The 22,853-nt window shown below is 48.1% G+C and overlaps 1 protein-coding gene across 1 annotated transcript in view; it reads left to right on the top strand.

The window, feature by feature from the left end:
• The window catches only part of CDH5 (cadherin 5), a 37,348-nt gene extending 16,346 nt beyond the window's left edge, over positions 1-21,002 (top strand). The window contains exons 3-12 of the mRNA XM_081513317.1: positions 2,504-2,792; positions 4,140-4,256; positions 5,128-5,292; positions 6,120-6,307; positions 8,015-8,265; positions 12,298-12,440; positions 13,991-14,115; positions 14,474-14,582; positions 16,682-16,927; positions 18,869-21,002. Coding sequence (XP_081369443.1) covers positions 2,504-2,792; positions 4,140-4,256; positions 5,128-5,292; positions 6,120-6,307; positions 8,015-8,265; positions 12,298-12,440; positions 13,991-14,115; positions 14,474-14,582; positions 16,682-16,927; positions 18,869-19,383 — 2,148 coding nt within the window. The 3' untranslated portion in view covers positions 19,384-21,002. The remainder of the gene's footprint in view (positions 1-2,503; positions 2,793-4,139; positions 4,257-5,127; positions 5,293-6,119; positions 6,308-8,014; positions 8,266-12,297; positions 12,441-13,990; positions 14,116-14,473; positions 14,583-16,681; positions 16,928-18,868) is intronic.
• Positions 21,003-22,853: the final 1,851 nt, after the last annotated feature.

Raw genomic sequence — 22,853 nt, 5'->3', positions numbered from 1 at the left:
AGTTTGAGAAACTATCCCAGCCTGGAGGAATTTAAAGAAACATAACAACCAGTAATAGATGTAATGTGGTATCCTAGGTGGGATCATAGAACAGAAAAAGCACACTAGGTAAAAGCTAAGGAAATCTGCACAAACTACAGACTTTAGTTAATAATAATACATAAACACTGGTCCATTAATTACAACAAATGTACCTTACGAATGTAAGATATTAACAACAGGGAAACGGGGAGCAGGACGTATGGGAACCCTCTGTACTATCATCTCAGTTTTTCTATAAATCTAGAACTGTTCTAATATATAAAGTCTACCTAAGAAAAGTTAGAGGGAAGGAAAACAGAAACTTACCTTCACGGGATATCTTTTTTAATGCTACTGATTTGATAATATTGAGAAATTTTTACCAAAGTTGTTTAAGTATGAGTCAGATACAACTGTCAACTGAAAAAAAAAAAAGCACAATCTAAAAGTTGAGAGTCCTGTTTTATTTGGTGGACATTCTGAGGATTTCAAGCCTGGGAGACAGCACTCTCACGTCCCTCTAAGGGACGTCTGCAAAGAGGCAAGGTGGGGAGCCAGGATATACAGGAGCTTTTGCAACAAAGATCGGGTAGTCGGAACTGCAAAAGATTACTGTTAATTAAAGAAAAACAGACATCTCAAGGAACTTAGCCCTTCTTCTGTGTATGAGAAGATACCAAGGTCAGGGCTCACTGAAATCATTCCTTTGATGCACAGCTCAGCTCTCTGGGGTCAGTATCCTGTGCTTTCTCATCCCGAATCTCCTCTGGTGCACCATCTGCTGGGAGGTGGGGCGGGGAGAGCTGTAATGTGATGGCTTGACAGCTGTAACATCCCTTGTCTACTAATATGGCAGCCAACATTTTTCCATTGCCACAATCTTAGAATTCCAATGACATATCCAAGCAGACTCACACCCCCCTGGCTACCTCTCCCTACCTGGGTCCTAATGCACCCAGCCAGCCAGGTTTGGAACGACCATCCTATCTTAACCTTGAGTAACTCACAGGGCCCCACACTGTTCCTCCTCCTTGATCCCCACTCTCTCCGGCCCAGGTCACAGGTTCCAGAGCAGGTGCAACACTTCTTGCCTCCAGTCCATCCATTCATCACATGTCCTGGCTGCTGGGTTTTGGGGCCTCCCCATGGACCACCTGCCACTTGCACCCTGTGCTCTAAGATGCTTCACCACCTCTAGCTACAGCCCCACTTCCCCCTCTCTCCACCCCCCAAGGGGGAGGAGCCTCACTCCCAGTTCCCCCTTCCTCACCTCTGAGACTCTTCTCTAAAAGCCTTGTCATCCAGCTTCTCAGTCCACCACCCTAACACTGCTCTCCTCAAGGGCTCTGATGACTGCATCGTTGCTAAGCCTAAGGATGCTTTCCAGACCTCATGGGACTTGACCGTGCCTGTCTTGATGCCACCTCTTCTGTCCTGAGACCCCTCTCTCTCTCCGGTCCTCCTCCAGCCTTTCTGATGTGACACCTTCACTCAAGGTTCTCATTCCAACTGACCCTTAAATGCTGTCCGTCCTCAAAATCTCAGCCTCTGCAGCTTCAAACCAGGCTCTGAGAGAAAGAACACGGTCTGCACTCTCTCTGTGCTCCCAGGCTGGCACTTCATAGGGATTTGATGATTTTTTTTTCTTTTATTGAATTGAACTCTGTTTTTTGAACATCCTAACCATCTACTAGAGAAGCATTCGACATGTATGAAATATCATTTGTTTATGCTCCTAAAAATATGCTTCTAAGATTCTATAAATGAAATGATGTTCAGCAATTCTAACCTTCTAATATCCTTTAACATATGGATGTAGCATGAGTAACAACCAGCATTTATTGACAGCCTGAGCAAATTCCTTTACACACATTACTTGCCAAGTCTTACTCCTAAGGACACTAATAGCGCGCGTTACAAAGGAGAAGGCTTCAGCGGTCTAACAAGCACAGGGAATCCTGAGTTAAACAAAGCTTGCTGGAGCTCTTTTCTGCAGGACCACATATTGAAAATATCTAAGAGGAGAACTTTTTTTTTTTTCAAGAAGAGAACATTTTATGTATCGTTCCAAAACTTAAGTGGCCGGGGCCCAGTGACGTGCTGATAAACCATTGACAACTGGCTTTTGAAGGGAAAAGACCCAGTTTGTAGCATTTGCCAATTTCCTTGGTGTAAATATTTTCCCCACATCTGGTTCAAGCTACCAACTTGAAGGCAGAGTTGGAAAGAGATGCGCATCAACACACCATTAGTCAGTATTTCCATGATTAGACAGGATCAACATAAAAACTCAAGAACATAGTGAAATGTAGTAAAATTATTAGGAAGCAATAAATTTTGAGTACCTTACCTTCATTTTTAATACAGTTCATTTAATTGTAAGCTTATATAATTGATTTTTCAACAATCCCATACACTCACACAGGCCCACACACAAAGACAGCACTGCCATCTCCAGCTCACAGTGCCTCTCCTCCTATAGATTAAATCGAGCGTGAACCGCAAGAACACCAAGTACCAGCTCAGAGGAGAGTCTGCCGGCAAGGTCTTCCGGGTGGATGAGAACACAGGGGATGTGTATGCCTTAGAGAGGCTGGACAGGGAGAAGATCTCTGAGTACCACCTCACTGCCCTCGTGGTGGACAAGGACACCAACAAGAACCTGGAGTCTCCTTCTAGCTTCACCATCAAAGTCCACGATGTCAATGATAACTGGCCTGTGTTCACCCACCGGGTGTTCAATGCCTCTGTGCCCGAGATGTCGGGGATAGGTATGTGCCTGGTCTGTCCCTCTCCCTTTCCTCTCTCACATCCCTGATCCAGAGGCACCTCTTCCATCAGCAACTTCACTGCCTAGAGCAGGATTCAGTGAGTTCCAAGCAGTGATGGGGATGCATGTAGTGCCACTTTCTATGACTTGAAAGGAACTCTGGTCCCTAAAGACTAAACTCTGACCTGGCCCCAGACAGAGCCCTGATCATCATACATACACACACACACACACACACACACACACACACACACACCCCACACACACACCCCACACACATACACACACCACACACACACCACACATACATACACACACCACACACATACACCACACACATACCACACACACACACACATACCACACACACGCACACCCCACAAACACACATGCACACACCACACATACATACACCCCACACACACCACACCCCACACACACACACCACACACACACCCCATACCCACACCACACACACACACACACCCCACACACCACACACACACACCACACACACACTTCACACACACCCCACAAACACACACCACACATACACACACCCCACACACACCACATATACACACACCCCACACACACCCCACATACACACACCCCACACACACCCCACATACACACACACACCTTGTTACTCTTTGAAGCCAAACCTACCCACTGCTCTGACTCTCAGGGCTGGCATGCTGAGAGCATAGACTTCACACATGAAGGAGGCCAACTCTGCCACCAAGATAAGGAGTCACCTTTAGGGTCCATGCAGAAGTCAGGGGCGGGGGCGGGGAGAGGGACATACCTCATCCCCAGGTGTGTCACCAGCCTAGACCCTAGGCCCTCAGAGGGGACTATTTCTTCCTCAATTCTACTCCCAGCCTCCAGGGGGTGCCAGAAAAGAGCTCCCATCCCCACCCCTTAGTCCAGGCTCTCTGGCCAGGGCTCAAGACCAGACCTTCTTGTTAAGCCTGGGGAGCCTGAAGCTCAAGGGGAAAGAGAGGTGACACCCAGTCTTTTGGGACCCTTCCTATTCTCTTGTTCTCATGCTTCCAGGAGCAAAAAAAAAAAAAGCAGCTCTTCCTCTGTTTCTCCCCATGACCCCAAACACTCACCCCTTCCCTCATTTCCCCCATAAATGAAAACCACCTGTTCTCTTCACCCTTCAGGTTTGACTGGGCTAGGCCTCCACCACTGCCAGCACTTCAGTGCCAGGCAGGCTCCTCAAAAAACAGGACCTGGGGGAGGGGGTTCAGGGAACAGCCTGAACCCCATCTGCCCTCATCTGGGAATGGGGTGAGGAGCTGGTAGTTACAAGGCAGCAACCCTGGATTTCTCCCGGCAGGGACCTCGGTCATCCAGGTGACAGCAATGGATGCAGATGACCCCACGGTGGCAGACCACGCCTCTGTCGTGTACCAGCTCACGAAGGGAAAAGAAAATTTCGACATCCGTGGTCCTGGTCTGTGTGACTCACCCCCCTGGGCAGCACTGGCTTGGAGGGGGTGGAGGTGCAGGCACAGAGGGAAGCCCAGTCTGACAGGTGTCACCAACCACTGACCCACACTGTCCTGTGGAGGCGGTCGGTACCACGTATCAAGATAAGGGGGCTGGTGAGGGCAGGAGGAGGCAGACAGGTGCCCAGGACATGAACTCAAGTCCAGGGGACAAAAATCCAGACCCAAGCAGTGACACGAGAGGCGGACGAGAAGGCTGGTTAAGCAGCTCTGGCTATGGAACCACACAGGTCTGGTTTCCAACCCCATCTCTGCTGCTCACCGCTTCTAAAGAGCTTGGGCAAATCAACCAACCTCTGAGCACTGGCGAGTCCTCATGGTGAAAATGGGGAAGGTTATATGCATGCACTTCACAGGAGCTGTGAAGTCTGAATTAGATGACGTATAAAGAGCATGTGGCTCATTGTCATTAGCCATCCCACGTGACCTAAAAAACTGTAAGGACTGAGTCTTGGGAGAAAGACAGAAGTCCAGGTGGTCAGGACTGGTGCATGCCACCATTCAGGGCAATGGCAAATACACAGACAACCTATGCTGCACCAAGGCATAACCCATCACAGCACTTTGCTCACTCTGAGCCTAGATGTGGCCTCAGGCTCTTTCTCAGCCCATAGTGGACCAACATGTTTGTGTGGCTTTGGCCTAACAGTGCAGGGCGTGGAGATGGGCGGCGGTTCTCCCCTGGCTCTTGGCCCTGGCTGCACAGGGAAGTCACCCAGGAGCTCTGAAGTCAGAGCTCTCTGGGTAGCATCTGGGCATCAGTATTTTTTAGAAGTTCCCTAGGTAACATGGCTCCTAACAAGACACATTTTGCAGGACTCATTGTCACCATGAACAAAAACCTGGACCGAGAGACGCAGGACAAGTACGAAGTTGTGGTGGAAGCAGAAGATGCCCAGGGCCGCCGGGGGGAGTCGGGCACAGCCACCGTGTTCATCACTCTGCAGGACGTCAACGACAACTTCCCCATCTTCACCCAGAGTGAGCCCCTCTCCCCGGGCCCTGGGCGGGGGGTTGTGGGTGGGGCTCTCAGGGAGGAGCCTGGCGTCCATCTATCTCTGCCTCCACCCCAGAGTGGACCTACATCAGAGATGGCTTCCTGGTGCTCCCCGTCTCTGCACACACTCCCAAGGCTGCACACCCGGCCTGCCAGGGTGCCCTCACGAGCCAGCAGCAGGTCACACTCCCTGTTGTGTCCCACGTGCCCAGAGTCCCACTACCAGACAGGACCAGTTTCACCCAGTTCCCATGAGCTCGGGAAAACCCACAAGCTGGGGAACCAGGGTTCAGCAGAGCGCCAGAGCCAGGGCTGGGCCTTGACCCACCCACAGACTGATTCTCCCCACAGGAAAATGTCCAACAAGAGCTCTTCACACGCGTTGGGGGGAGCTGGGAAGGAAAGCCAGATAAATGTCTCATCACCTGCACCTCCAAGGCTGACGTCACTCAGAGGCTCAGCCACTGCAAGGACAGGCCAGTTTACCCTGAAATGACCTCCAAATGTATATGGTGAAAGCTCCTCAAAGGCAGGGCTTCTCTCTCTTGGCAGTTGACAGATCCCCTAGCAAAGTGCCTGACATACAGGAGGTGCTTAATAACTACTTGTCAGATGGACGAAGGGATGAAGGGACAGATAGAGTGGAACCTCTATGCCTTGGGACCCAAAATTCCAGAGGAATTACTACTACTACTGCTGCTACTTTATTGTGCCCATTTCTTGTAACAAAATATACTGGGATAGTATATGTGACAATTACCTTGTCTATCTCATTAACCCAATGCCCTTTGGGGCGCCCCTTTTGCATCAGCCAGGTACACATTTTCTGTGCCAGAAGACATCCGTGTGGGCAGCCCCCTGGGCTCTCTGTTTGTTGAGGACCCAGACGAGCCCCAAAACCGGAAGACCAAGTACAGCTTCGTGCAGGGCGAGTACAGGGACACCTTCACCATCGAGACGGACCCCACGCACAACGAGGGCATCATCAAGCCCATAAAGGTTTGCAGGCCCGCAGCAGTGGCATCAGATGGGGGTTTGGGGGACCCTGGCATGCTCAGGACTCAGCCAAGGGCTGCTGCCGGGTCAGAGGCCACCAAAGGTCCATGTTTGGGCCAATGTGGAACAGGCCGTGTGCTCACGGATCCTGTGACCCTGGAGCTAGGATGTGGAGCCACGAGAGAAGGGTCAGTCCCTTGGGCTGGGCTACCTCAGAACCAGACCTTGAGGCAAGGACTTTTAGGTGTAAACAGCTTATTTGGGGGGTGATCTCAGGAAGCCCCAGGAGCAGTGAGATGCAAAAAAGGAAGAGAGTTAAGACAGGCTCCTTAGTGAGCAGGTGATCACTGTGGGTGAGTGGGGCACGGTCCCACTGGGGACATCTGGGCAACTGTGTGGAATATGCTTCTGAGTCGCAGCAGCTGTGGGCTGCCTGAGGGCCCTTTGGGGCTCACATCCCAGCACTTTCTGATCTGCCCTGGGTGCCGGCCAGGAGAGCCCTGGTAGATTACAGGTGCTTGTGGCCAAAAGCAGTCAGTGTATAAGGAAACAGTGAACACTGTGGGGATGGGGTGCCCACTGGCAGTGGCTGCTGCGGAGATAGCAGTCAAACCAGCTGAATCTAGAAGAGGAGAGAAGGTCTGCCAGGGGCACAAACTGCCTTCAGGATGGCCATGCCGAGGCCTAGGGGGCCCAGGCCAGGGACCTCCTCCTCTGAGGGGACACTCAAACCCGTGTACCTGAGCCAGACTACTCCTGCAGCAGACCTCTCTGGAGTCCTTCTCTGATCCAGCCCTGTGCTGGGAACTGGATATACCCAGGGGAGTCAGACAGCCTCCATGGTACCAAGGCTCTTGGCCAGTAGGGAGGACAACACACACACACACAGGGGACCCAGTCAGGGAGCAAAACTAACACACACACACACACACACACACACACACACACACACACACACACGACCCAGTCAGGGAGCAAAACTAACACACACACACACACACACACACGACCCAGTCAGGGAGCAAAACTAACACACACACACACACACACACACGACCCAGTCAGGGAGCAAAACTAACACACACACACACACACACACACACACACACGACCCAGTCAGGGAGCAAAACTAACACACACACACACACACACACACACACGACCCAGTCAGGGAGCAAAACTAACACACACACACACACACACACACACACACGACCCAGTCAGGGAGCAAAACTAACACACACACACACACACACACACACACACACACACACGACCCAGTCAGGGAGCAAAACTAACACACACACACACACACACACACACACACACACACGACCCAGTCAGGGAGCAAAACTACCTGTGTCAGGAGGGGCAGGAACAGGCTCTATGAGGACATCTGGTTACCTTCGAATGGGCTCCTTGACGGGGTGAGGAGGAGTATGGCAAGCAGGCAAGAGACTTGAGCAAAGGCACCAGGAAAAAGCACGGCTTTGAGGAGCTGTGGGAAGAGCCACTAGTTTGCACTTCCCTCATAGCACGAGTATGGCTGATCCGCTGGGTGTCCCCAGTACTCAGAATAGAGCCAAGGTCAGGAGGAAGCTGAAGACAGCCAGGCCACAGGCCCCTCATCTGTTAAACAGGTGTCATCCCAGCGCTATCGTGCAGGGCCTGGTTCAGAGCAGGTGCTCACCACACTGTTTCCTCCCACAGCCCCTGGACTATGAACGCATCCGGCAATACAGCTTCACCATCGAGGCCACGGACCCCACCATTGACCTCCGCTACCTGGGCAGCACCTCCCCCAAGAACATCGCCCGTGTCATCATCAACGTCACAGACGTGGACGAGCCCCCCATCTTCCAGCAGCCTTTTTACCACTTCCAGCTGCAGGAGAACCAGAAGAAGTCTCTGATTGGCTCGGTGCTGGCCAAGGACCCTGACGCTGCTCAACGGGACATCAGGTAAGGGAGCAGAGGTCGTGAGGACGGTGATGATCATGACCACACCCTGGCATCGAAGTTCTTATATCAGCTGGGCTGAGCCCAGGATGCCAAGGGGGAAACTGGCTGCTCCCAGCACGGACACTGGGCATGGGTAGGGGCAGGACAAGAAGCCCAAGCTCTTCCACTAACCCACGTGGCCAGGTATAATCTTGTCCTGCCCAGGTACCCACCTAGCATGGTCCTGGACATGAGAGCTGCCCACTGTCTGCTCTACCTTGAAGGGGAGGTACAGGTTCCCACAGGTCCCATCTGGGGAGATCTGATGGTCAAGAGGACAACCAACTTGACATACGCGAAACCCCTTCACTAAATATGTTTCATTATATGTGTCTTCCCAACACCACAAAAGGGAAAAGTTCATTTCACACAATGAAACAACACAAACATCTACAAAGAAAGCATCAGTAACCCTGACTTCCAGACAACTCATGTTCATGGTGTGCTGTGATCCTATCACGCTTTTCTTCATGACCACACAAACACCTACAGACATTTATGGTGGATTTGTCATTTGTTTCAGGGGGCTTCCCTCATAGCTCAGTTGGTAAAGAATCCACCTGCAATGCAGGAGACCCTGGTTCGATTCCTGGGTCAGGAAGATTCCCTGAAGAAGAGATAGGCTACCCACTCCAGTATTCTTGGGCTTCCCTTGTGGCTCAGCTGGTAAAGAATCTGCCTGCAATGCTGTACACCTGGGTTCAATCCCTGGGTTGGGAAGATCTCCTGGAGAAGGGAAAGGCTACCCACTCCAGTATTCTAGCCTTGAGAATTCCAAGGACTATACAGTCCATAGGGTCACAAAGAGTCGGACATGACTGGATGACTTTCACTTTCATTTTTCACTTTTCTGATTGTTTTAAATTTTTTCTGGATCATAGTATGCCCATTTCAGCTTCCCTAGTTTCTCAGGGGTAAAGAATCCACCTCCTAATGAAGGAGATGCAAGTTCAATCCCTGGGTTGGGAAGATTCCCTGGAAAAGGAAATAGCAGCCCACTCCAGTTTTCTTGCCTGGGGAATCCCATGGACAGAGGAGCTTGGTGGGCTACAGTCCATAGGGTCACAAGAGTTGGATGTGAATTAGCAACTAAACAACAATGATAATGACTATTTCATCACTACTTGTTCCTTCATCTCAACTAAGCACCTCACCCTCTGTGACAAAAGATGTAGTTCCAGCCCATACTTTCTAGGGCCACATAACATTTGAGAGTATGAAGTTCATGCAGTCTCATTTTATTTGAGCTGGTAGCCAACTGTGCCAGCACCATTAATCAAATAAGTCATCACTTTCTACCTTTGTTACATACTGAGTTCCTGTATATCCCTGAATCTATTTTTGAATCCTTTGTTCTGTAGCAAAGTCATTGTGTTTTATTGTAGCAGCTTTATACTAAAACTTGGTATGTATAAGGCAAGTCCCTCCCCCAAGTAATTTTTCACTTTATATAACTTTAATGCATTCTCAAACATTCGTTCCTTCTTGTGAACCATAAAACTCTTGAGTTTTATAAAAAGCATTAGAATTCTAATGAGAATTGTGTTTGCATATCAGTTTGGGGCGAGTTAACACTATTAAGGACAAATGTGTTCCTCCCTTTTGACCACATCTCATAAGTTTGGGGATGACTGTTTTCATAGCCATTCTATTTTAAATAGTCTGTAATGATAATTTTTACTTATTCACTGACCCAATGGTTTATTTAAGAGACTTTTTTTCCCATTTACAAGTGGTAGGGCATTTTTTGGTTTTAACTTGTTCTGTGGTGTAACGCAACTGTCCTTGTGTCCATTTTCCTCTGTAATATCTAAACTTTTGCTTTATGTATTTTAAATCTTTCTATTCAGTTAACAAAGGTTTATAATTATTTTACCTTCATTACGACTTCTCTCCTTCATCCTTAAGACATTACCCAGTTTGTCCTGCTTAAATATTTTGTCCTCCACTCCATGTTACCTGATGTAAGGTTTGTCAGTCCTGTTTTCATATTACTGATGTTCACCTGAAATTTTCTGACCTTTACTCTTTTTATAGATAATTTTATTTATTTATTTATTTGGCTGTGCTGCGTATTCACTGCTGCACAGGCTTTTCTCTAGTTGTGGCAAGCAGGGGCTACTCTCCAGCAGCTGTGTGTGGGCTTCTCACTGCAGTGGTTTCCCTTGTTGTGTGCAGAGCACAAGCTCTAGAGCTCGAGGGCTTCAGTAGTCACAGTTCCCAGGCTCTGGAGCACAGGCTCAGAGTTGTGGCACACGGGCTTAGTTGTTTTGCAGCATGTGGAATCTTCCCAGAGCAGGGATCAAACCCATGTCTCTTACATTGGCAGGCGGATTCTTTACCACTGAGCCATCAAGCCCCACTCTTTACTTTTAATATTTCTAGGTCATTCAGCATTTAAGTTGTCTCCTGAAACTGGAATGCAGATGGCTTTGCTTTCCAACTGAAACTAAGAAGCTTCATGTTTAACCTATTTACATATTTTTCATCATAAATGATGAGTTTGATCTCATTTCTTTTAGCCTGTTTTACATTGGCTATTTCTCAAAATTAATGACTTTTTTCTCTTCCCAATCTTTGTTGTCTATTTTTTTCATATTTTTTCTCCTCGGTATTTGGATGGAATATATGCATTTTTACTTCTGCTAGTGACATTTATTTCTATCTGTAAAACTTAAACTGGACCAATATTTCTACTTATAATTCTTGGACCAATATTTTCTACTTATAAATCTCTCTCTCATACATACTACCACCACCACTGCTTTCCTATATATAATAAAGAAATCAACAATTTCCATTTAATTCCTCCCAAGCCAGACTTTTTACTTTATTTTGAGACATTTCTTAGATGAAGTGAGTTTTCACAAAAAGTTTTTAAGGATCCATATTGTGGGTGATATACTTCCTGAGTTCTTTCATATTTACAAATCAAAAATATTATCAATGTGTTCTAGCACTTAACATTGTAACAATGTCTAGGATTAAGTCTGATTTCTCTTTCTTTATAAGGATGTATTTTTTTCTGTATGGACTCTCTTCAATTTCTTTACATATCCCTCAAATTCCAAAGTATCATCAGAATATAGCTAAATATTGATCTTTTTCCACTATGCCTGATATCAATGACCTCTTTTAATATATAAACTTGGGTCTTTCTTCAGATCAAGAAGTTTTCTTTTATTACATTATTTGTTATTTCTTCTGTTCTCTTTGTTCTGGAATTTTCCTTAGTATTAGAAAAAATATATCTGGAATATTATGGTTTTTTTAATCTCTCTTTTCTTCTCTTCATGCCTTTTTTCTTAAGAACTTTTCAAATTTTTACTTCACAAATTTAATTTCCTTTCAATCACTTCCTACCTCTTCTGGTTCCTTTTTTAATTTCTTCCTGGCTCTTACCCAACTCGGAGAAGGCAATGGCAACCCACTCCAGTACTCTTGCCTGGAAAATCCCATGGACGGAGGAGCCTGGTAGACTGCAGTCCATGGGGTCACTAAGAGTCGGACACGACTGAGCGACTTCACTTTCACTTTTCACTTTCATGCACTGGAGAAGGAAATGGCAACCCACTCCAGTGTTCTTGCCTGGAGAATCCCAGGGATGGTGAAGCCTGGTGGGCTGCCATCTATGGGGTTGCACAGAGTCGGACTTAGCAGCAGCAGCTCACTATCTTTTCATTAATCACAAAATCCAATTCAAGCTGAAGTAAATCTGACTACAGTGCCACTTGCCTTGACTCTGAAAATACTGTTGATGGAGTCTCAGGGTCCACGTTCATCCCAGTGATCGCAACAGTGCCCAGATCAAAGAGATTATCCAACTACTCTGACACCCTTTGGGTGGTCAGGTGCAATGAGCAGTGAGAGAAGGGTGGGGGATGATGCAAGGGACAGATCCTAAAGGGCCTCGTCTGTCCTTCTGGGGAGTCTGGACTCTGCAGAGAACAATGGAAAGCCATGAAACCCCTTGAAACTCTTTCCCCTGCACAGGTACTCCATCCGCAGAACCAGTGACAAGGGGCAGTTCTTCGGAATAACCAAGAAAGGGGATATTTACAATGAGAAAGAGCTGGACAGAGAAGCGTACCCTTGGTACAACCTGACAGTGGAGGCCAAAGAGGTGGATCTTAGTGGTGAGTGGCCCCTTTCGCCAGAGGACCTGGGCTCCTCTCCTTTCCTCATTCTTTTAAAATTGGCATAAGCTGTCATCTGCGGCCTCCAGAGGTACTATGAGCACTGCCGATGCACCTCTTGGCAGGGATGCTACAGTGCCTCCATCCCCAGGTGTAGATGGACCAGCCATATCCACGTCACCTGAGACTGTCTTAGACGAGCAAAACGGCAGGCCCCAACCCCAGACTGAGTCAGAATCTCATGCACACTACAGTTTAAGAAGCACTGTTCCAAAACAGGCTTCCATATGTCCCTGTGATGGGAATCACATGAGTCACCTCTTAAACACAGAGCTTCTCAGATGCCTCTCTGGAGGTCCTAGTCCAGAGAGTCAGAAACAGCGGGGAATGTGCACTGAATAAGTGCCGTGTGATTTTTATTATCATGGACATTTGGGAAAGGTTGCTTTGAAGACTGTTTATGTGCCAGTTAGTGGGTTGAATTCAAAATCTGAAGCACTTGCCAACTCTAAGATTGTTAGAGTCTCCAGAAAGTAGGGTAACTGTTGCCAAAGGGAAAGGCAGGTATTGGAGCTTTGCATTCTTAGCCTATGTGAAAAAACCACAACTGCTCTCTAGGAGAAGGATCAACATTCCCCACCCTTCCCAGAGACCAATGGGGCCCAGAAAAAGGGGTGGCTTGGCCAAAGTCCCACTGGTGCTACCCAAGAGGGTCCCTGCCTCCTGCTGGCAGCATGTCCCCCACATGGTAGCCAGGCCAACTTCAACAGACTTCTGAGTGCTTTCCAGATCAATCTTTGCCCCTTTCTTCCCCATCTAATCTCACTCATACAATTTTTAAATCTGATAGCAATAGCTTGCTGTGCATTTTAAGATACAGAAAATACAAAAAAAAAAAGAAGAAAAGTATCCCCCGCCTCCATAACCCCACCATACAGCAATAGTTACCATTAGCACTGCAGTGTGTTTCCTCTGGTCTTTTTTCTATCCATCATTTTATACAAGTGAAATCATAATATCCTGAATTTTTACTTAACCTTATTTCAGAATTATTTTCTCATGGTACTAAAATGTCTTTATTAAAGAGATTACAACTTTTAAAATGTAATTTACATGGGCATTGCAAACAGCCACATGGTCCATTCTTTTCAACTGGCCCTGTTTATTAAAGCAATCTCACACAGACTGTTTACCTTTTCAATTATTCTGTAGTTAATTTATTTAAATTGGTTTGATTACTTAAATTACTGCATTGATTTAATAATTACTTAATTGATTTAATTAAAACCTTTAAAAATATACTTATGTTGTTTCTCTTTTTGATTCTTACAAGTAATTCTCTAGCAAATACCCTAATACATGAGGCTTTACCCCCCCTTCCTCTTCCGCTCCTTTCATCCAGAACGCCATCCCTGGCCTTCCTTCCAAATGTCCATAGCCCCTCTTCCAGAAAAAAAAAGCACCCCTCCAGGACTCCCACCAATACACCTTCTAATTTCAGGGCAGACATCTGCAAAGCCCACTGTAGTGATGAGTCCTTTCTCCTGCAGGGACTCCCACAGGCAAAGAATCCATTGTGCAGGTCCACGTTGAAGTTATGGATGAGAATGACAACGCCCCAGAGTTCGCCAAGCCCTATGAGCCCAAAGTGTGTGAGAACGCCCCCCAGGGCAAGGTGAGTCTGGCTCAGGTGGGAGGGTGAGGCAGCGCCTGCCTGGGTCAGACCAAAGGGACAGCACCTCCCGGTCACAGTCAGCTGGCACTTCATGAGCTTAATGTAACCTGTACAACAGCCTTGAGGAAAGATGACATTCCCCCTACAGATGGTGAAACTGAGGCTCAGAGAGAATGTATAGTGAGTAGATTGGTGGGGAGGCAGGTGGTAGAAAGAGTGACTTTTTGGAGACCATTGAGATTAGTGTTACAGGTGAGAGGCAGCCACAGTCAGGTCTAAAGCCAAAGTCCCGCACCATCACTGAAACCCCAGCCAGGTCAACACCACCACTGACCATCCCCCGTCTTCCACCCTCCAGCTGGTCGTGCAAATCTCGGCAATAGACAAGGATATAACACCACGAGATGTGAAGTTCAAGTTCTCCCTGAGCACTGAGGACAGCAACTTCACCCTCATTGATAATCACGGTGCGCCTTGAAGCAGTCAGCCTGGCTCTTGGAGTGGGCGGGGTTGGGGGGGGAGGTGGCGGTCAGAGATGGAGTTATTTGAGTCTTGAGATGTCAGGGTCAAGGACTAAGCCAATGAATCAGGTGCCCTCCCTGGGGCTATCAAGTTCCAATATATTGTATACAATTCCCACCACATACCTTATTGGTCTGTGCAATGGTCAGAGCCACCCTGCCAAGTCCACATGGCCTTGCCTTTTCCCTTAAGATGCCCAGGTCACTGAATAGGCACAGAATAGACATGGGGTGTAGACAGCCTGGTTCACAAACCAGCTAAGGGACTCCTTCCCATGGGACCTCTGTGGTCAGTACAACCGCAAATTACTCTATGACATGGAACTTTGAGGTTGCTCCCAAAGAGCCAAAATGGGACATTTGAAACCAAAATGCCAAGAGTACAGTGTTTTGATTTGGCCACAATGACTACTTAACACCAGGTGTCCTCAGGATGGGATCAGGTCCACCAGTCAGTCCTGCGATGTCAGCAGTGGCCAATCAGAGCTTCTGATGAGGATGTGCTTCCCAGGGTGATGAGGATGAGTTGGCTGGATTCCAGCCAAAAACAGACAGGCTTCCATGCTTTCTGCACCCTCCTCAGAAAAAAAAAAAACATAGAAAATCCCCCTTGGGTCTAAAGAGAGCAATCCTTCCTCCAGAATGGGGTGGAATCCCTGCCATCCCTAACCAGCAACATGGCGGTTGGTGAGGATCCCACTACAGAAACAGCCATTGCCACCTCTGAGGAAGGTCAGGGACTGGGACCCCTGAGAGTGAGAGGGAGACCCAGGGGACCAGCCACAGACTCATCCTTAACGGATGGGGATGGTGGCCAGGACATGCTGACAGTGCCGCACCATTCAACATCCCATTATCTTCAGTAGTAAATAATGTGGGAAAAAATACCTGTCACAACCATCACCAGTGCCCACTTCAAACCCACCTCACAGGAGGTTGGCAATGGAGTAAAAAGCTTAAGTGTCACCCCAAAGATACCCCATGTGTGATCAGGAGATAAGCTTGTTGGTCTCAGACTACTTATAATGTGAATGTCCTGCTACAGTATTAAATGAGTATAGCGAGAAACCTCTAATTTCTCTCATACAGTCTCAGTGGCCATAGTGTTACTATTTTCTATTACAATAGATATGGCTACTTAATAATGAAATGTAATTGGCTTCCATTTGAAATCTATAGGACGGTCTTCTTTGCTTTTGGCTTCCTGAGTATGCCAACCTTGCCCACGTGGCTACATAAAGCCTGGAGTAGGGAGTCCCTGCACCTTTAACCATCACAACCTCCCAGGAGCCACTAAAAGACACATTTTCTGGCCCCTGCCCAGAGCCACTGAATCAGAAATTCAGGAAAGAAGAGGGGGAAAAAAGAAGGAAGGAGGAGTAGAGGGGAGGTGGGTCAGGGTGGGGTCTGAAAATAAACATGTTTAAAAATCTCCCTGGGGAATTCTGTACATGGACTGATTGGAGCTGAGAGGGAGAGCCAACATTTGGGCCAAAGCACAGTCCCAATTCCAGCCTGCCCAGGGAATCCTCAATTACTGGTATAATCATTCCCACAGTGCTCCAGGGGACCTGTGCATTGTTTACTTTCTAATGGATTTTCAGGGATAGCAAAAACAGACTTAGAAGTTAGCCTAATGCTAAAAGACTTTTTAAATTTTGTAAGACTTTGTTTTCCCCTGATTGTTCATCAAAGCTTGAAACAATGAATTAATTAACTGAGAGTTCCCTCTTACTGAAGTAGGGTTAGGGGTCAAGTTATTTCAGTTACCCATAGAAACAAAAAAGCAAGGATTTTAAGTACTGGCCAAGTCCTTCTTAGAGGCCTTGGTGCCCAAAACATCCCTTCTCTGGAGGAACAGACCTGCCCTCAAATGGTTAAAACACGAGGCAGGGGTATAAAGGGCAGACACGTGGCCCAGGCAGCACATGAGCTAGTACAGTTACTGAGGGCTTCCTGGAGGAGGCGGGCCACACTGTCGGTGCCGATGAGAGAATGGGCACTCCAGACAGCAGCGCCTGACTCCGAGGCCTTGGTGTTTCCAGATAACACGGCCAACATCATAGTCAAGTACGGGTATTTCGACCGGGAGCGCGCCAAGGTCCACCACCTGCCCGTGCTCATCGCGGACAACGGGAGGCCAAGCCTCACGGGCACCAGCACGCTGCACGTGACCGTGTGCAAATGCAACGAGCATGGCGAGTTCACCTTGTGTGAGGAGGTGGCCGCCCAGGTGGGCATCAGCATCCAGGCACTGGTTGCTATCTTCCTCTGCATCCTCACCATCACAGGTCAGTGCCCAGAAGGATGGGAGGGGACGGTGAGGGGACTGCAGGGGAGAAGGAAGAGGCCAGGGATCCAGGCCCAACCCTGCTGCTTTCAGCCCAAAGTGCAGCCCTGTGCCGGGTGTGAGGTCCACCTCCCTGGGTGCCGAAGGGTGGGAGTGGATGACAGGGGAGGAGGAGGTACGGCTCAAGACCCCTTCACCAGTTTAAAATACTTTATATAACATTCAGTCATTCAACTGACATATTTTGAGCACTTACTGTGTGCCAGGCACTGTTCTAGGCACTTATTTATATAAAATCTCATTTGAAGAAAAGAGGATCCAGTCTCTCTTTTGGAGAGAAATGGGAAGTGTAAAATTTCTAGTTTAAATTATCACCGGGGGGGGGCGCTTTCTTTCTTTTTTTAGGATTCCTCCAGCCTTGATCTCTGTCTCTCTTTTTTTTCCCCTTGTTTGGGCCTCAGAAATTTTAGGGGCATTTTAAACCTGGCCTCAGTGTAGGTTCTCCAGGAAGTAGACCCTGGGAAAAGGATTGGGGTACACATGATTTATTTGAGAAGTGATCCCAGGAAGGGCCAGAAGGAACAGTGGGAGTTTTGATGGGGAAAGGAGGCAGCTGGTGAAGGGCAAGTTGTCACATAAGTTGCCACCACGGGTCACTGGAGCTTCTTCTCCCTGGGGACTGGGCGGCAGCGCTCACGGTCATGTTCATCCACCAACACCCACCAGCGGATGGCTGGGGCTCCTCCTGCTCTTTACCTGGGGCAGGAGCCAGCCGTCCAGAGGAAGCCCTTGGGTGGTCAAAGGTCACCCTGCGCACTACAGTGACAGCACCGGGGACACAGTGAGGCACCCACATTATCTGCTCCAGGCCTTTCCTTCCAGTGGCTCCCCTGAAAGGCACCCCCTTCTGTGGCAAAGGGTCCAGACTGAGATTCTCCTCTCAATAAAAATCTGTAATAATGATGATACTGGCATCCCCACCACACATAGAATTGCACTTAACCTCGCAGCCACCTTATCAGATGTAAACAGCAGAGGAGTCATCACTTCCATTTTACAGACAAGGAAACAGACTCAGAGGGCCATCCTGGCTTGCCTATTAACAGTTTGTTAAGTAACTCCAGGCTAGAAGGATAGACTCTAGGGATGTTCTGAGCCTACTTCCAGGGGCTCTCTGCCCCACATGGTCCACCCCTCCTAGAGCTGGCAACCCTTATACAGTCATACCCCCTCAGAGATCTGAGCAGGGCCAGCATCACACCACTGCCTGATCATGGGACTCTGGGCAAGTGACTCAGCTTCTCTGAGATCAGTCCACTTATGTAAAATGGGATAATAATACCTACCTTGAGTAAAAGAACATGAAAACGTGCCACCACCATGCCAGAATGTACACAGTAGGTGTGCTCAAGAGTGGCTGCTGCTACTGCAACGGGTGCCATGTCCACCAGCACCGTCATGACCCACCATCATCATCATGGCTCAGAATCTTTGCACTCCAAACTCCAACTCCATCTTTTCCCCTCTTCTGCCCCAACCTCTGGCCTCCTGGCCTTTGGAGATGACAGAGAATTTGTCACAGTGCTAAGAGGTGGGAGGAATTGAGGATAGTTTGATGGGAAGGAGAGTGGCAGGAGAAAATGAACTTGAGAGGACCCACTGTGTTCCTCTCCTCCCATCCCTACTGTGGCCAGTGACACCAACAAGGATCATATCCTGGGGTGGGGGCGGAATGGAGATGGCTCTGGGCTGGGAGTGAGGGTGCTGAGGGTGGATCCACCATGAGTCCAGACGGAACCAAAGCTTCTGTGTTGGCCCAGGTGTCACTGGGAGCTGGGCTGGCGCAGGGATGCCCAGGGAGGAGGGGAGGACGCAGGTGAACCTGGTGGGTAGGGGAGGGAGCCTCCGCCCGGCCTGACCAGCTCTGGCTCACTGACCGCAGTGATCACCCTCCTCATCATTCTGCGGAGGCGGCTCCGGAAGCAGGCCCGCGCCCATGGCAAGAGCGTGCCGGAGATCCACGAGCAGCTGGTCACCTACGATGAGGAGGGCGGTGGCGAGATGGACACCACCAGCTACGACGTGTCGGTGCTCAACTCCGTGCGCCACGGCGGGGCCAAGCCCCCGCGCCCGGCGCTGGACGCGCGGCCGTCCCTCTACGCTCAGGTGCAGAAGCCACCGCGGCAAGCGCCCGGGGCGCATGCGCCCGGGGAGATGGCGGCGATGATCGAGGTGAAGAAGGACGAGGCGGACCACGACGGCGGCGGCCCGCCCTACGACACGCTGCACATCTACGGCTACGAGGGCGCCGAGTCCATTGCCGAGTCCCTCAGCTCCCTGGGCACAGATTCATCAGACTCGGACATTGATTACGACTTTCTCAATGACTGGGGACCCAGGTTCAAGATGCTGGCCGAGCTGTATGGCTCGGACCCCCAGGAGGAGCTGTTGTATTAGGGGGTCACGGGCCTCCGGGCCTGGGACCCAGACCACTTGCGGCTCAGGCTAGTCGGACACGAGGCATTGAGCCCTCCAACTGTAGCACTCCTGTCCCAGCCTAACAGCCCTTCCTGGCAGGTCCCAGAGACTTCACCACCTTGGTTGGCAAAATCCAAGTTCCTGAAACGTCCAAGAACATATTTCAGCCATGGTTACTCCCTAAATGCTGGAAAATCAAGGCTGGTATGCTGTCTGGGTTGAGACATCCATATAACCCTGTCACCTGGAATCACGGGTCCAACTCAAAGACTCTCTGGCTCTTCAAAGCAGCTTATGCTCAGTTGCTGCAGAGGTTATGGGGGGAGGTCTTCCCTTGAGGTCCCTGAACACCCTGGGGAGGCTGGGGAGGCCCTGGGGAGGCCTGTCAGCCTGGAGGCAAAAGGCTGGACAGCATGACCGTGGGGCAAGACTCTCTGTAGCCCTGTCCTACCAGAGACTGGGACCACCCATCACACGTGTCCCACCTCAGCTTCCTCACACGCTCGCAAGTACCCCCGCGTTCCTCAGCCTCTCCCCAGGCCTGTCAAGAAAGAGAGGAAGGGCCTCTTGACAGCTCCCAGTCTTGGGTCCTGAGGTGACCTCGCTGGCCCGCCGTGCCTGTAACTATGCTGTACTGTGTACTGAAAATCCACCCAAGGTCAGGGAAGTGGCTTGTTGAACTCTGAAGCAACTGTGAATTCTCCCTGGAGGAGCAGTGGAGACCAAGTGTGACAACAAATCATAGGGTGAGGGCCACCTTCACACCCATTCCCTCCGGAGGGGGCTGGGAGTCACTGTGACCCCAATTTCAGACTCATGACACCCCTCTGGTTTTGCCTGGGAAGCAGGGCAGGTGTTCCCAGACCAAAAGACCTCTCCCCATCTCTCCTGGTCACTTGTTCATGCTCTTTTTTCCTTTCTCTCCATCTACTCTTGATCTCTTGGCATAGTGGCACTGAGGATGTGACCCGTGACTGCACAACAGAGCCGTGCCCTTTGTCTTCACAGCTCATTGCTGCCACATCTCAGGGAACCCCCGCAGGGCCCCCTCCCTGCAGAAGGCAAGGCCCCTGCTCAAGTCCTGTGGTCATTTGTGTCTCTTCCACTTTCCGCCACATATGGAACTTTCCACTGGAAACATGTCTTGGGGAAGGGGCATCACTCAACAGGAGAGGGGAGGGGAGGAAGGAGGCAAATTCTCCAATTCACCCTCTGTCATGGACCAAGGCTCCTGCTGTGGGCAAGGCCCCTCAATTCAGGGGATTGTAGATAACACTGACTTTTAATCTTTAACTAATAACTAGTTTTTTTATATTTTTTATACTAATAATACTTAACACACTTCTAGCTCTCACAGACATATAGAATAAGGGTATTTGCATAATTAGCAGGTTGCTATTTAGGTTAACAATTTTATTTTGGGTTTTTTAGTTGGATCAAGACATTCCTGTAACTATCTGTTTCCTATCATTGTTGTAATTGCTCTAGTAATAATGACTATATATATATATATATACATATATATATATATAGGCTACATTGGTGCATGGAACATACTGTATTTTTTTTTAATAACTAAATAAAGAAAAATCTTGAAATACGTCTCTTTCTAGAGCTAAGTGAGCTCGTGAGAAATACAAGCACATACACACCACCACCAGCACCATCATCAGAGGAACCCAGAATGCAAGGTGACACTTGCAGTCAGGATTTCAGAGACACGCTGTAGGAAAGTGACTGCAGCAGAGAATAACAAGGGACACCTCATCCATCCTGGTCTCCTCCCAAAGGCCCATGCCTTCCCTCAGCCTGCACATGCCCCCAATCCCACACTGACTCTACACAACAGGCAGGGCCTCTGGCAGCTGGAGCTGCCACACCTTTTCCAAGTGAGAAATGGACCAAGTGGGTGAGATAAATCAGCAGTGAGGGAGGAAATCAATCTCTAGCTGGCTAACAACAGTGACTGAGCAGCTGGCACTTTACTCGGGTGTGTGAACCCCAACATTGAGGTCCTGCCTGGAAATCAGAAATGAGAATAGGAAGCCTCCCTGCCAGACTTAGGACTTGAATTGGGGAAGTGAGAGATGAAACTCACTTCAGCAAGGCCCCTGGCTCCTCTACCCCTGACAGCAGGGTTTCCTGGGCAGTGTGTCTCTCAGGGATGGTATTTTTGCAAACTGTGCTCTGGATAAACACTACTTCTTGGAGCTCTCAGGGGGTCAATATATCTTAATTCCAATTTTGCTCTAATTTCCCTTGTGATTTCTTGATCCATCAGTTAACTATTTGAAATGTATTAATTTCCAAATATTGGTGAATTTTCCAATTTCCTTCCATTATTGATTTCTAATTTCATTCCACTGTGGTCAGAGAATTTTTATGATTTAAATCTTTGTAAACTTTATGATTTAAAACTAGTAAATTTATACTAGTTTTATACCCTAACATATAGTTTATCCTGAAGAATGTTCCACGTGCAGTGGAGAGGAGTATGTGTCCTGCTGTGATGGAGTGTTCTATGGTGGTATGTCAGGGTTGTTCAAGTCTTTTGTTTCCACATTGATCTTCTTTCTTGCTAGTATTTAAATTGTATTGAAAGTTTATCGCTAAAATCTCCAACTAGTATTGTTGAATTGCATGTCTCCCTTCAATTCTGTCAGTTTTTGCTTCATGTATTTTTGGTCTCTGTTGTTAGAGCCATATAGGCTTATAATTGTTATATCTTCTTCTTGATGGCCTGACCCTTTTAGCATTATAAAATGTACCTCTTTATATGTAGTCACAATTTTTAAAGTCTGATTTGTCTAATACTAGTACAATCCCTCCAGCTGTCTTTTGGTTACTGTTTACACGGTATATCTTTCCTATCCTTTCCTTTTCAACCTATTTGTGTCTTTTAATATAAAGTGTCTTCTGTGAATAAAACATAGTTGGATTGTGGCAGTTTATCCATCCTACCAGTCTCTGCAATGTTGTCTTTTAATATAAAGTGTGTCTTCTGTGAACAAAACATAGTTGGATCATGGCAGTTTATCCATCCCTACCAGTCTCTGCTATTGAAGTATTTAATCCTTTTACATTTAATGTGATTACTAGTAAGGTAGGATTTATGTCTGTCATTTTCCTATTTGTTTTCTATGTCTTGTCTTTTTTGTTCCTCTGTTATCCCATTATTGCCTCTTTTATGTTAAACAGATATCTTTTAGTGTACTATTTTAATTCTCCTGCAATTTCTTTTACTGTATTTTTTAATTATTTTCTTAGTGGTTCTCCTAATGATTATACCTAAAATCTTAATTCTTAGAACAATCCAGGTAAAATTTGTACCAACTCAATTTAATTTGTGTACAAAACCTTGCCCCTAAGATCTCCACTTCCTTTCCCCCTCCTTTGTGGTGTCACTGTTGCGCATATTACAGTGTTATACATTGTACGCCCACCAACAT

The sequence above is a fragment of the Giraffa tippelskirchi genome, chromosome 7 (assembly GCF_054371585.1).
Source record: "Giraffa tippelskirchi isolate mGirTip1 chromosome 7, T2T-mGirTip1v1.2.pri, whole genome shotgun sequence".
In the NCBI taxonomy this organism is placed as follows: domain Eukaryota; kingdom Metazoa; phylum Chordata; class Mammalia; order Artiodactyla; family Giraffidae; genus Giraffa; species Giraffa tippelskirchi.
This window is presented reverse-complemented; position numbering and strand designations above follow the sequence as displayed.